At 34.8% G+C, this 16,049-nt stretch overlaps 1 protein-coding gene across 2 annotated transcripts in view; it reads left to right on the forward strand.

Moving 5' to 3' along the window:
• LOC110493150 (voltage-dependent calcium channel subunit alpha-2/delta-4) overlaps positions 1 to 16,049 on the forward strand; it is a 91,844-nt gene that overhangs the window by 60,991 nt on the left and 14,804 nt on the right. For both annotated transcript variants that reach the window (XM_021567396.2, XM_036952286.1), the window contains exons 25-28: positions 15,072 to 15,133; positions 15,427 to 15,441; positions 15,737 to 15,781; positions 15,905 to 15,967. In XM_021567396.2, the coding sequence (XP_021423071.2) occupies positions 15,072 to 15,133; positions 15,427 to 15,441; positions 15,737 to 15,781; positions 15,905 to 15,967 (185 nt within the window). The remainder of the gene's footprint in view (positions 1 to 15,071; positions 15,134 to 15,426; positions 15,442 to 15,736; positions 15,782 to 15,904; positions 15,968 to 16,049) is intronic.

Raw genomic sequence — 16,049 nt, forward strand, 5'->3', positions numbered from 1 at the left:
TCCCATACTATTGGTGATGCATGTCACCTTGTCAAAATCAAATCAGATCAAATCAAATGTTATTAGTTACATGCGCCGAATACAACAGGTGTAGTAGACCTTACAGTGAAATGCTTACTTACGAGCCCCTAACCAACAGTGCAGTTTCAAAAAAATATGGATAAGAATAAGAGATAAAAGTAACAAGTAATTAAAGAGCAGCAGCAAAAAATAACAATATATACAAGTGGGGTGCCGGTACAGAGTCAATGTGTGGGGGCACCAGCAGGTTCAGGTAGTATGTACATGTAGGTAGAGTTATCAAAGTGACCGTGCATAGATGACAACAGAGTGGCAGTGGTGTGGAGAGGGGAGGGGAGGAGCGAGGGGGCAATGCAAATAGTCCAGGTAGCTATTTGACTAGATGTTCAGGAGTCTTATGGCTTGGGAGTAGAAGCTGTTTAGAAGCCTCTTGGACCTAGACTTGGTGCTCTGGTACCACTTGCCATGTGGTAGCAGAGAGAACAGTCTATGGCTGGAGTCTTTGACAATTTTTAGAGCCTTCCTCTGACACCGCCTGGTATAGAGTTTCTGGATGGCAGGAAGCTTGGCCCCAGTGATGTACTTGGCCGTTCGCACTACCCTCTGTAGTGCCTTGCGGTCGGAGGCCAAGCTGATGCCATACCAGTCAGTGATGCAACCAGTCAGGATGCTCTCGATGGTGCAGCTGTAGAACCTTTTGAGGATCTGAGGACCCATGCCAAATCTTTTCAGTCTCCTGAGGGGGAAAAGGCATTGTCGTGCCCTCTTCACGACTGTCTTGGTGTGTTTTGACCATGTTAGTTTGTTGGTGATGTGGACACCAAGGAACTTGAAGCTCTCAACCTGCTCCACTGCAGCCCCATCGGTGAGAATGGGGGCGTGCTCTGTCCTCTTTTTCCTGTAGTCCACAATCATCTCCTTTGTCTTGATCACGTTGAGGGAGAGGTTGTTGTCCTGGCACCACGCGGCATCAGTCAGTTAGTGTGTGTGGGTGGTACTCCTCAGTTCCCCAGACTGCAGATGAGCTGCGGTTTCGGATATGACCCCTATTTTTAGTAGAGTGACCAGACTGTGTGTGGTTTTGTGTGCATCGTGGCTACCTGCCTGCATGTGTGTGCCATTATGAACATTAGGGTCAATTGTTACTAGTTGACAATGATTAGTTTGGATTCAATTAGATAGTACTTTATAGTCATTAATTCACAGAAATGTGTATTAGCTATAAATATTTCACTGTGTCAAAAAAAGATCCACAACAAAAATAGAGACATGATATAGACAAAACATCTGATATACTATGCAAGACATCTGATATAATATGTAAAACATCAGGCATACTATGTATAAAATCAGGCATAATATGTAAAACATCAGACATACTATGCAAAACATCTGACATACTATGCAAAACATCTAACATACTATGCATAACATCCAATATACTATGCAAAACATCAGGCATACTATGCAAAACATCTAACATACTATGCATGACATCCAATATACTATGAAAAACATCAGACATACTATGCAAAACATCCAATATACTATGAAAAACATCAGACATACTATGAAAAATATCAGACAGACTATGCAAAACATTTAACATACTATGCATAACATCCAATATACTATGAAAAACATCAGACATACTATGCAAAACATCCAATATACGATGCAAAACATCAGACATACTATGAAAAACATCAGACATACTATGCAAAACATCAGACATACTATGCAAAACATCTGACATACTATGAAAAACATCAGACACTATGCAAAACATGTGATATACTATCAAAAACATCAGACATACTATGCAAAACATCGAACATACTATGCATAACATCCAATATACTATGCATAACATCCAATATACTATACAAAACATCTAACATACTATGCAAAACATCAGACATACTATGCAAAACATCCAATATACTATGCATAACATCCAATATACTATACAAAACATCTAACATACTATGCAAAACATCAGACATACTATGCAAAACATCTAACATACTATGCATAACATCCAATATACTATACAAAACATCTAACATACTATACAAAACATCTAACATACTATGCAAAACATCTAACATACTATGCATAACATCCAATATACTATGCAAAACATCAGACATACTATGCAAAACATCAGACGTACTATGCAAAACATCTGATATCCTATGCAAAACATCTGATATCCTATGCAAAACATCTGATATCCTATGCAAAACATCAGACATACTATGTAAAACATCTGATATACTATGCAAAACATCAGACATACTATGCAAAACAACTAACATACTATGCAAAACATCTGATACCCTATGCAAAACATCCAAAATATTCTGCAAAACAACCAACAATCATTGAAATCTTCTGATTTACTCTGCAAAACATCAGGCACACGATGAAAAACATCTAATATACTATGCAAAACATCAGACATACTATGTAAAACATCAGGCACACTATGTAAAACATCAGAAATACCATGCAAAGCTTCTGCTATACTATGCAAAACTTCTGATATACTATTCAAAACATCAGGCACACTATGCAAAACATTTCATACACTCTGCAAGACATCTGATATACTATGCAAGACATCAGACATACTATGTAAAACATCAGGCATACTATGCAAAACATCAGGCATACTATGTAAAACATCAGACATACTATGCATAACATCTGATATACTATGTAAAACATCTAACAAACTATGCATAACATCTGACATACTATGCATAACATCCAATATACTATGCAAAACATCCGATATACTTTGCAAAACATCCGATATACTTTGCAAAACATCCAACATACTCTGATAAACATCCAACATACTGTGCAAAACATCTAATATACCATGCAAAACATCAGACATACTATGCAAAACATCTGCTATCCTATGCAAAACAATCAACATACATTCAAATATTCTGATTTACTATGCAAAACTTCTGATATACTATTCAAAACATCCAAAATACTATGATAAACTACCAAAATACTATGCACAACATCTGATATACTCTGCAAAACATCAGGCATACTATGCTAAATGTCTAATATACTATGCAAAACATCCAACATACTATGCAAAACTTCTGATATACTATGCAAAACTTCTGATATACTATTCAAAACATCAGGCACACTATACAAAACATCCTATATACTATGCAAAACATCAGACCTACTATGCAAAACATCAGACCTACTATGCAAAACATCTGATATACTATGCAAAACATCCAAAATACTATGCACAACATCTGATATGCTATTCAACACATCTGATATGCTATTCAACACATCTGATATACTCTGCAAAACATCCAACATACTATGCACAACATCAGACGTACTATGCAAAACATCAGACGTACTATGCAAAACATCTGATATACTATGCAAAACATCTGATATACAGTACTTTGCAAGACTTCTGATATGCAGTACTATGCAAGACTTCTGATATACTATGCAAAACATCAGACATACTATGCAAAACATGTGATATACTATGTAAGACATCTAACATACTATGCATAACATCCAATATACTATGCAAAACATCAGACATACTATGCAAAACATCAGACATACTATGAAAAACATCTGATATCCTATGCAAAACATCGGATATCCTATGCAAAACATCTGATATCCTATGCAAAACATCAGACATACTATGTAAAACATCTGATATACTATGCAAAACATCAGACATACTATGCTAAACATCTAACATACTATGCAAAACATCTGATATCCTATGCAAAACATCCAAAATATTCTGCAAAACAACCAACAATCATTCAAATCTTCTGATTTACTCTGCAAAACATCAGGCACACGATGAAAAACATCTGATATACTATGCAAAACATCAGACATACTATGTAAAACATCAGGCATACTATGCAAGACATCTGATATACTATGTAAAACATCAGGCATACTATGCAAGACATCTGATATACTATGTAAAACATCAGACATACTATGTAAAACATCAGGCACACTATGTAAAACATCAGAAATACCATGCAAAGCTTCTGCTATACTATGCAAAACTTCTGATATACTATTCAAAACATCAGGCACACTATGCAACACATCTGATATACTATGCAACACATCTGATATACTATGCAAGACATCAGACAGACTATGTAAAACATCAGGCATACTATGCAAAACATCAGGCATACTATGTAAAACAACAGACATACTATGCATAACATCTGATATCCTATGTAAAACATCAGACATACTATGCATAACATCCAATATACTATGCAAAACATCCGATATACTTTGCAAAACATCCAATATACTATGCAAAACATCTGATATACTATGCAAAACATCAGACATACTATGTAAAACATCAGGCATACTATGCAAGACATCTGATATACAGTACTTTGCAAGACTTCAGATATACAGTACTATGCAAGACTTCTTATATACTATGCAAAACATCAGACATACTATGCAAAACATCAGACATACTATGCAAAACATCTGATATCCTATGCAAAACATCTGATATCCTATGCAAAACATCTGAAATCCTATGCAAAACATCAGACATACTATGTAAAACATCTGATATACTATGCAAAACATCAGACATACTATGCTAAACATCTAACATACTATGCAAAACATCTGATATCCTATGCAAAACATGCAAAATATTCTGCAAAACAACCAACAATCATTCAAATCTTCTGATTTACTCTGCAAAACATCAGGCACACGATGAAAAACATCTGATATACTATGGAAAACATCAGACATACTATGTAAAACATCAGGCATACTATGCAAAACATCTGATATACTCTGCAAAACATCAGGCATACTATGCTAAATGTCTAATATACTATGCAAAACATCCAACACACTATGCAAAACATCTCATACACTCTGCAAGACATCTGCTATACTATGCAAGACAATCAACATACATTCAAACATTCTGATTTACTATGCAAAACTTCTGATATACTATTCAAAACATCCAAAATACTATGATAAACTACCAAAATACTATGCAAAACATCTGATATACTCTGCAAAACATCAGGCATACTATGCTAAATTTCTAATATACTATGCAAAACATCCAACATACTATGCAAAACATCTGATATACTCTGCAAAACATCCGATATACCATGCACAACATCAGATGTACTATGCAAAACTTCTGATATACTATGCAAAACATCCAACATACTATGCACAACATCAGACGTACTATGCAAAACATCAGACGTACTATGCAAAACATCTGATATACTATGCAAAACTTCTGATGTACAATACTATGCAAGACTTCTGATATACTATGCAAAACATCAGACATACTATGCAAAACATCAGACATACTATGCAAAACATCAGACCTACTATGCAAAACTTCTGATATACTATGCAAAACTTCTGATATACTATTCAAAACATCAGGCACACTATACAAAACATCTGATATACTATGCAAAACATCAGACCTACTATGCAAAACATCTGATATACTATGCAAAACATCCAAAATACTATGCACAGCATCTGATATGCTATTCAACACATCTGATATGCTATTCAACACATCTGATATACTCTGCAAAACATCCAACATACTATGCACAACATCAGACGTACTATGCAAAACATCAGACGTACTATGCAAAACATCTGATATACTATGCAAAACTTCTGATATACAGTACTTTGCAAGACTTCTGATATACAGTACTATGCAAGACTTCTGATATACTATGCAAAACATCTGAAATACTATGCAAAACATCTGATATACAGTACTTTGCAAGACTTCTGATATACAGTACTATGCAAGACTTCTGATATACTATGCAAAACATCAGACATACTATGCAAAACATCAGACGTACTATGCAAAACATCTGATATACTATGCAAAACATCTGATATACTATGTTAAACATCTGATATACAGTACTTTGCAAGACTTCTGATATACAGTACTATGCAAGACTTCTGATATACTATGCAAAACATCTGATATAATATGCAAAACATCTGATATACAGTACTTTGCAAGACTTCTGATATACAGTACTATGCAAGACTTCTGATATACTATGTAAAACATCAGCCATACTATGCAAAACCTCTGATATACTATGCACAACATCAGACATACTATGCAAAACATCTGATATACTATGCCAAATATCTGAAATACGATGCAAAACATCAGACATACTATGCAATACATCTGATATACTTTGCAATATATCAGACATAATATGCAAAACATCAGACATACTATGCAAAACATGTGATATACTATGCCAAATATCTGAAATACGATGCAAAACATCAGACATACTATGCAATACATCTGATATACTTTGCAATATATCAGACATAATATGCAAAACATCAGACATACTATGCAAAACATGTGATATACTATGTAAAACATCCGACATACTATGCAACACATCAGCCATACTATGCAACACATCAGCCATACTATGCAAAACCTCTGATATACTATGCACAACATCCGACATACTATGCAAAACCTCTGATATACTATGCACAACATCAGCCATACTATGCAAAACCTCGGATATACTATGCAAAACTTCCGACATACTATGCAAGACATCTGCTATACTATGCAAAACTTCTGATATACTATTCAAAACATCAAGCACACTATGCAAAACATCTCATACACTCTTCAAGACATCTGCTATACTATGCAAGACATCAGGCATACTATATAAAACATCAGGCATACTATGCAAAACATCTGATATACTATGCAAAACATCTGATATACTATGCAAGACATCAGACATACTATGCAAAACATCAGGCATACTATGTATAAAATCAGGCATAATACTGTATGTAAAACATCCAACATACTCTGATAAACATCCAACATACTATGCAAAACATCTAATATACCATGCAAAACATCAGACATACTATGCAAAACATCTGCTATCCTATGCAAAACAATCAACATACATTCAAATATTCTGATTTACTATGCAAAACTTCTGATATACTATTCAAAACATCCAAAATACTATGATAAACTACCAAAATACTATGCACAACATCTGATATACTCTGCAAAACATCAGGCATACTATACAAAACATCTGATATACTCTGCAAAACATCCGATATACCATGCACAACATCAGATGTACTATGCAAGACTTCTGATATACTATGCAAAACATCAGGCATACTATTCTAAATGTCTAATATACTATGCAAAACATCCAACATACTATGCACAACATCAGACGTACTATGCAAAACATCAGACGTACTATGCAAAACATCTGATATACTATGCAAAACTTCTGATATACAGTACTATGCAAAACCTCTGATATACTATGCACAACATCAGCCATACTATGCAAAACCTCGGATATACTATGCAAAACTTCCGACATACTATGCAAGACATCTGCTATACTATGCAAAACTTCTGATATACTATTCAAAACATCAAGCACACTATGCAAAACATCTCATACACTCTGCAAGACATCTGCTATACTATGCAAGACATCAGGCATACTATATAAAACATCAGGCATACTATGCAAAACATCTGATATACTATGCAAAACATCTGATATACTATGCAAGACATCAGACATACTATGCAAAACATCAGGCATACTATGTATAAAATCAGGCATAATACTGTATGTAAAACATCCAACATACTCTGATAAACATCCAACATACTATGCAAAACATCTACTATACCATGCAAAACATCAGACATACTATGCAAAACATCTCATACACTCTGCAAGACATCTGCTATAGTATGCAAGACATCAGACATACTATGTAAAACATCAGGCATACTATGCATAAAATCAGGCATAATACTGTATGTAAAACATCAGACATACTATGCAAAACATCTAACATACTATGCATAACATCTCATACACTCTGCAAGACATCTGCTATACTATGCAAGACATCAGGCATACTATATAAAACATCAGGCATACTATGCAAAACATCTGATATACTATGCAAAACATCTGATATACTATGCAAGACATCAGACATGCTATGCAAAACATCAGGCATACTATGTATAAAATCAGGCATAATACTGTATGTAAAACATCCAACATACTCTGATAAACATCCAACATACTATGCAAAACATCTAATATACCATGCAAAACATCAGACATACTATGCAAAACATCCTGCTATCCTATGCAAAACAATCAACATACATTCAAACATTCTGATTTACTATGCAAAACTTCTGATATACTATTCAAAACATCCAAAATACTATGATAAACTACCAAAATACTATGCAAAACATCTGATATACTCTGCAAAACATCAGGCATACTATGCTAAATGTCTAATATACTATGCAAAACATCCAACATACTATGCAAAACATCTGATATACTCTGCAAAACATCCGATATACCATGCACAACATCAGATGTACTATGCAAAACTTCTGATATACTATGCAAAACATCCAACATACTATGCACAACATCAGACGTACTATGCAAAACATCAGACGTACTATGCAAAACATCTGATATACTATGCAAAACTTCTGATATACAGTACTATGCAAGACTTCTGATATACTATGCAAAACATCAGACATACTATGCAAAACATCAGACATCATATGCAAAACATCAGACATACTATGCAAAACATGTGATATACTATGTAAAACTTCCGACATACTATGCAACACATCAGCCATACTATGCAACACATCAGCCATACTATGCAAAACCTCTGATATACTATGCACAACATCCGACATACTATGCAAAACCTCTGATATACTATGCACAACATCAGCCATACTATGCAAAACCTCGGATATACTATGCAAAACTTCCGACATACTATGCAAAACATCAAGCACACTATGCAAAACATCTCATACACTCTGCAAGACATCTGCTATACTATGCAAGACATCAGGCATACTATATAAAACATCAGGCATACTATGCAAAACATCTGATATACTATGCAAAACATCTGATATACTATGCAAGACATCAGACATGCTATGCAAAACATCAGGCATACTATGTATAAAATCAGGCATAATACTGTATGTAAAACATCCAACATACTCTGATAAACATCCAACATACTATGCAAAACATCTAATATACCATGCAAAACATCAGACATACTATGCAAAACATCCTGCTATCCTATGCAAAACAATCAACATACATTCAAACATTCTGATTTACTATGCAAAACTTCTGATATACTATTCAAAACATCCAAAATACTATGATAAACTACCAAAATACTATGCAAAACATCTGATATACTCTGCAAAACATCAGGCATACTATGCTAAATGTCTAATATACTATGCAAAACATCCAACATACTATGCAAAACATCTGATATACTCTGCAAAACATCCGATATACCATGCACAACATCAGATGTACTATGCAAAACTTCTGATATACTATGCAAAACATCCAACATACTATGCAAAACATCAGACGTACTATGCAAAACATCTGATATACTATGCAAAACTTCTGATATACAGTACTATGCAAGACTTCTGATATACTATGCAAAACATCAGACATACTATGCAAAACATCAGACATACTATGCAAAACATCAGACGTATTATGCAAAACTTCTGATATACTATGCAAAACTTCTGATATACTATTCAAAACATCAGGCACACTATACAAAACATCTGATATACTATGCAAAACATCAGACCTACTATGCAAAACATCTGATATACTATGCAAAACATCCAAAATACTATGCACAACATCTGATATGCTATTCAACACATCTGATATGCTATTCAACACATCTGATATACTCTGCAAAACATCCAACATACTATGCACAACATCAGACGTACTATGCAAAACAGCAGACGTACTATGCAAAACATCTGATATACTATGCAAAACTTCTGATATACAGTACTTTGCAAGACTTCTGATATACAGTACTATGCAAGACTTCTGATATACTATGCAAAACATCTGATATACTATGCAAAACATCTGATATACAGTACTTTGCAAGACTTCTGATATACAGTACTATGCAAGACTTCTGATATACTATGCAAAACATCAGACATACTATGCAAAACATCTGATATACTATGCAAAACATCAGACGTACTATGCAAAACATCTGATATACTATGCAAAACATCTGATATACTATGTTAAACATCTGATATACAGTACTTTGCAAGACTTCTGATATACATTACTATGCAAGACTTCTGATATACTATGCAAAACATCTGATATACTATGCAAAACATCTGATATACAGTACTTTGCAAGACTTCTGATATACAGTACTATGCAAGACTTCTGATATACTATGTAAAACATCAGCCATACTATGCAAAACCTCTGATATACTATGCACAACATCAGACATACTATGCAAAACATCTGATATACTATGCCAAATATCTGAAATACGATGCAAAACATCAGACATACTATGCAATACATCTGATATACTTTGAAATATATCAGACATAATATGCAAAACATCAGACATACTATGCAAAACATGTGATATACTATGTAAAACATCCGACATACTATGCAACACATCAGCCATACTATGCAACACATCAGCCATACTATGCAAAACCTCTGATATACTATGCACAACATCCGACATACTATGCAAGACATCAGACATACTATGTAAAACATCAGGCATACTATGTATAAAATCAGGCATAATACTGTATGTAAAACATCAGACATACTATGCAAAACATCTAACATACTATGCATAACATCCAATATACTATGCAAAACATCAGACATACTATGCAAAACATCAGACATACTATGCAAAACATCAGACATACTATGCAAAACATCAGACATACTATGCAAAACATCTAATATACCATGCAAAACATCAGACATACTATGCAAAAAATCCTGCTATCCTATGCAAAACAATCAACATACATTCAAACATTCTGATTTACTATGCAAAACTTCTGATATACTAATCAAAACATCCAAAATACTATGATAAACTACCTAAAATACTATGCAAAACATCTGATATACTCTGCAAAACATCAGGCATACTATGCTAAATGTCTAATATACTATGCAAAACATCCAACATACTATGCAAAACATCTGACATACTATGCAAAACATCCTGCTATCCTATGCAAAACAATCAACATACATTCAAACATTCTGATTTACTATGCAAAACTTCTGATATACTATTCAAAACATCCAAAATACTATGATAAACTACCAAAATACTATGCAAAACATCTGATATACTCTGCAAAACATCAGGCATACTATGCTAAATGTCTAATATACTATGCAAAACATCCAACATACTATGCAAAACATCTGATATACTCTGCAAAACATCCGATATACCATGCACAACATCAGATGTACTATGCAAAACTTCTGATATACTATGCAAAACATCCAACATACTATGCACAACATCAGACGTACTATGCAAAACATCAGACGTACTATGCAAAACATCTGATATACTATGCAAAACTTCTGATATACAGTACTATGCAAGACTTCTGATATACTATGCAAAACATCAGACATACTATGCAAAACATCAGACATCATATGCAAAACATCAGACATACTATGTAAAACATGTGATATACTATGTAAAACTTCCGACATACTATGCAACACATCAGCCATACTATGCAACACATCAGCCATACTATGCAAAACCTCTGATATACTATGCACAACATCCGACATACTATGCAAAACCTCTGATATACTATGCACAACATCAGCCATACTATGCAAAACCTCGGATATACTATGCAAAACTTCCGACATACTATGCAAAACATCTGATATGCTATTCAACACATCTGATATGCTATTCAACACATCTGATATACTCTGTAAAACATCCAACATACTATGCACAACATCAGACGTACTATGCAAAACAGCAGACGTACTATGCAAAACATCTGATATACTATGCAAAACTTCTGATATACAGTACTTTGCAAGACTTCTGATATACAGTACTATGCAAGACTTCTGATATACTATGCAAAACATCTGATATACTATGCAAAACATCTGATATACAGTACTATGCAAGACTTCTGATATACTATGCAAAACATCAGACATACTATGCAAAACATCTGATATACTATGCAAAACATCAGACATACTATGCAAAACATCTGATATACTATGCAAAACATCTGATATACTATGTTAAACATCTGATATACAGTACTTTGCAAGACTTCTGATATACAGTACTATGCAAGACTTCTGATATACTATGCAAAACATCTGATATACTATGCAAAACATCTGATATACAGTACTTTGCAAGACTTCTGATATACAGTACTATGCAAGACTTCTGATATACTATGTAAAACATCAGCCATACTATGCAAAACCTCTGATATACTATGCACAACATCAGACATGCTATGCAAAACATCTGATATACTATGCCAAATATCTGAAATACGATGCAAAACATCAGACATACTATGCAATACATCTGATATACTTTGCAATATATCAGACATAATATGCAAAACATCAGACATACTATGCAAAACATCTGATATACTATGTAAAACATCCAACATACTATGCAACACATCAGCCATACTATGCAACACATCAGCCATACTATGCAAAACCTCTGATATACTATGCACAACATCCGACATACTATGCAAAACCTCTGATATACTATGCACAACATCAGCCATACTATGCAAAACCTCGGATATACTATGCAAAACTTCCGACATACTATGCAAGACATCTGCTATACTATGCAAAACTTCTGATATGCTATTCAAAACATCAAGCACACTATGCAAAACATCTCATACACTCTGCAAGACATCTGCTATACTATGCAAGACATCAGGCATACTATATAAAACATCAGGCATACTATGCAAAACATCTGATATACTATGCAAAACATCTGATATACTATGCAAGACATCAGACATACTATGCAAAACATCAGGCATACTATGTATAAAATCAGGCATAATACTGTATGTAAAACATCCAACATACTCTGATAAACATCCAACATACTATGCAAAACATCTAATATACCATGCAAAACATCAGACATACTATGCAAAACATCTGCTATCCTATGCAAAACAATCAACATACATTCAAATATTCTGATTTACTATGCAAAACTTCTGATATACTATTCAAAACATCCAAAATACTATGATAAACTACCAAAATACTATGCACAACATCTGATATACTCTGCAAAACATCAGGCATACTATACAAAACATCTGATATACTCTGCAAAACATCCGATATACCATGCACAACATCAGATGTACTATGCAAAACTTCTGATATACAGTACTATGCAAGACTTCTGATATACTATGCAAAACATCAGGCATACTATGCTAAATGTCTAATATACTATGCAAAACATCCAACATACTATGCAAAACATCTGATATACTCTGCAAAACATCCGATATACCATGCACAACATCAGATGTACTATGCAAAACTACTGATATACAGTACTATGCAAGACTTCTGATATATTATGCAAAACATCAGGCATACTATGCTAAATGTCTAATATACTATGCAAAACATCCAACATACTATGCACAACATCAGACGTACTATGCAAAACATCAGACGTACTATGCAAAACATCTGATATACTATGCAAAACTTCTGATATACAGTACTATGCAAGACTTCTGATATACTATGCAAAACATCAGACATACTATGCAAAACATCAGACATACTATGCAAAACATCAGACATACTATACAAAACATGTGATATACTATGTAAAACATCAGACATACTATGCAACACATCAGCCATACTATGCAAAACCTCTGATATACTCTGCAAAACATCCAACATACTATGCACAACATCAGATGTACTATGCAAAACATCAGACGTACTATGCAAAACATCTGATATACAGTACTATGCAAGACTTCTGATATACTATGCAAAACATCAGACATACTATGCAAGACATCTGACATACTATGCAAGACATCTGACATACTATGCAAGACATCTGACATACTATGCAAGACATCTGACATACTATGCAAAACATCTGACATACTATGCAAGACATCTGACATACTATGCAAGACATCTGACATACTATGCAAGACATCTGACATACTATGCAAGACATCTGACATACTATGCAAAACATCTGACATACTATGCAAGACATCTGACATACTATGCAAGACATCTGACATACTATGCAAAACATCTGACATACTATGCAAGACATCAGACATACTATGCAAGACATCTGACATACTATGCAAGACATCAGACATACTATGTAAAACATCAGACATACTATGCAAGGCATCTGATATGCTATGTAAAACATCAGACATACTATGCAATCAATAGGTGATAACCATTTTAACAAGTCTTCCAAGTAATCAGCTGGTTAAATAAAGTATTACCAACATTAGTATCTCACAACACAGAATACTGCAGAGGTATCAACAACAACAGGATACCATGAAAGCATGGCAGATATTTGCATAGTCTCACCCCACCCAGACAAGATTTACTTGTACCACACGCCTCACACTACCTCATCAGTGTTTACACAGTGACCATTTGCATGCAAACAGCAGCAGTCTGGTGCTAACTGGGCAAACTGCATAGAGGTGAACTGAAGGCCTAATCGATTTCCTGTCTCACTGTAATGCCCAACCCCACATCCACCCAGCCTCTCAATGTAGTTTCACAGATGGTCACAGTAAATTTAGGGTTAAGGGTTTTTGCAGAGTCCATGTTTTCCTCTCTCAACTGACCTGAGTGTGTGTGTGCACGCTTGTGGTCTATTTTTAGCCATCGGGGTGCAGATGTCCTTGGAAATGCTGGAGAAGAGGCTATGGGCCATTACCTTTCAGGTAAGGGAGCAACACACACACACAAACATTCAGACACACACAAACGTACACAGACACACACATACACACACTCAGCTCTCCATCGATATATCAGACTACTGACACAAATCCATCTCTGGCTCAGTTGGTAAGAGCATGGCAACATCAAGGTCACAGGATCAGTTCCCGCAGGGATCACATACACATACCAAAACGTGTGCACTACATTTAGGATAATCTGCTAAGTGCTAATATTTGATCATCTCCCTGTCTTTCTCTTCCTCTGCCTCTCTGCCTCTCACCTCCACTCACAGCCCAATGACACAGATGTAAGTAAACAGTGACCTTTCACTTTCTGTTGATACAGTACATTAACTCCTCTCTCTGATTATGAAGAGGTTATCACACCCTATTGACTCGGCTATAGAGCCAGCCATGTTTGTGTTGTTGTTATGGTTGTGTGTTCCAAATCCACATATAGGTCTCTCTCTCTGCTGTCAGCCAGTCACATGATTAATCTGTATCTAAGGGGTGGTCGACCTTCTGACTCACGACCTTGACCTTTATCCTCTCTCTCTCATCTCTATATCTCTCTCATCTCTATCTGTCTCTTTCTCTCTCCAGTGTACAGAAGTGGAAGGTGTCTGCCCTCTCACCTGTCAAAGCATTGTGAGTACTGAGTCTATTCTACAGGTTTGGGGTCAGTTACGATTCAAATCAGGAATGACAATGAGGTTCAAATATTATATAAATATGATGCTTCATTTAATGTGCTGTCTTCTTTTCCTCCAGGATGTCAACTGTTTCCTTGTGGACAGCAACGGTTTCATCATAGTCTCGAAAGAGAGGTCAGAGGTAAGTGGCCGACATCATGACCACCCAGTGACCCGAACATATTAAACCAATCCATACGGCTATCCTAACACCATCATCATAC

This window comes from Oncorhynchus mykiss, chromosome 2, assembly GCF_013265735.2.
Source record: "Oncorhynchus mykiss isolate Arlee chromosome 2, USDA_OmykA_1.1, whole genome shotgun sequence".
In the NCBI taxonomy this organism is placed as follows: Eukaryota; Metazoa; Chordata; class Actinopteri; order Salmoniformes; family Salmonidae; genus Oncorhynchus; species Oncorhynchus mykiss.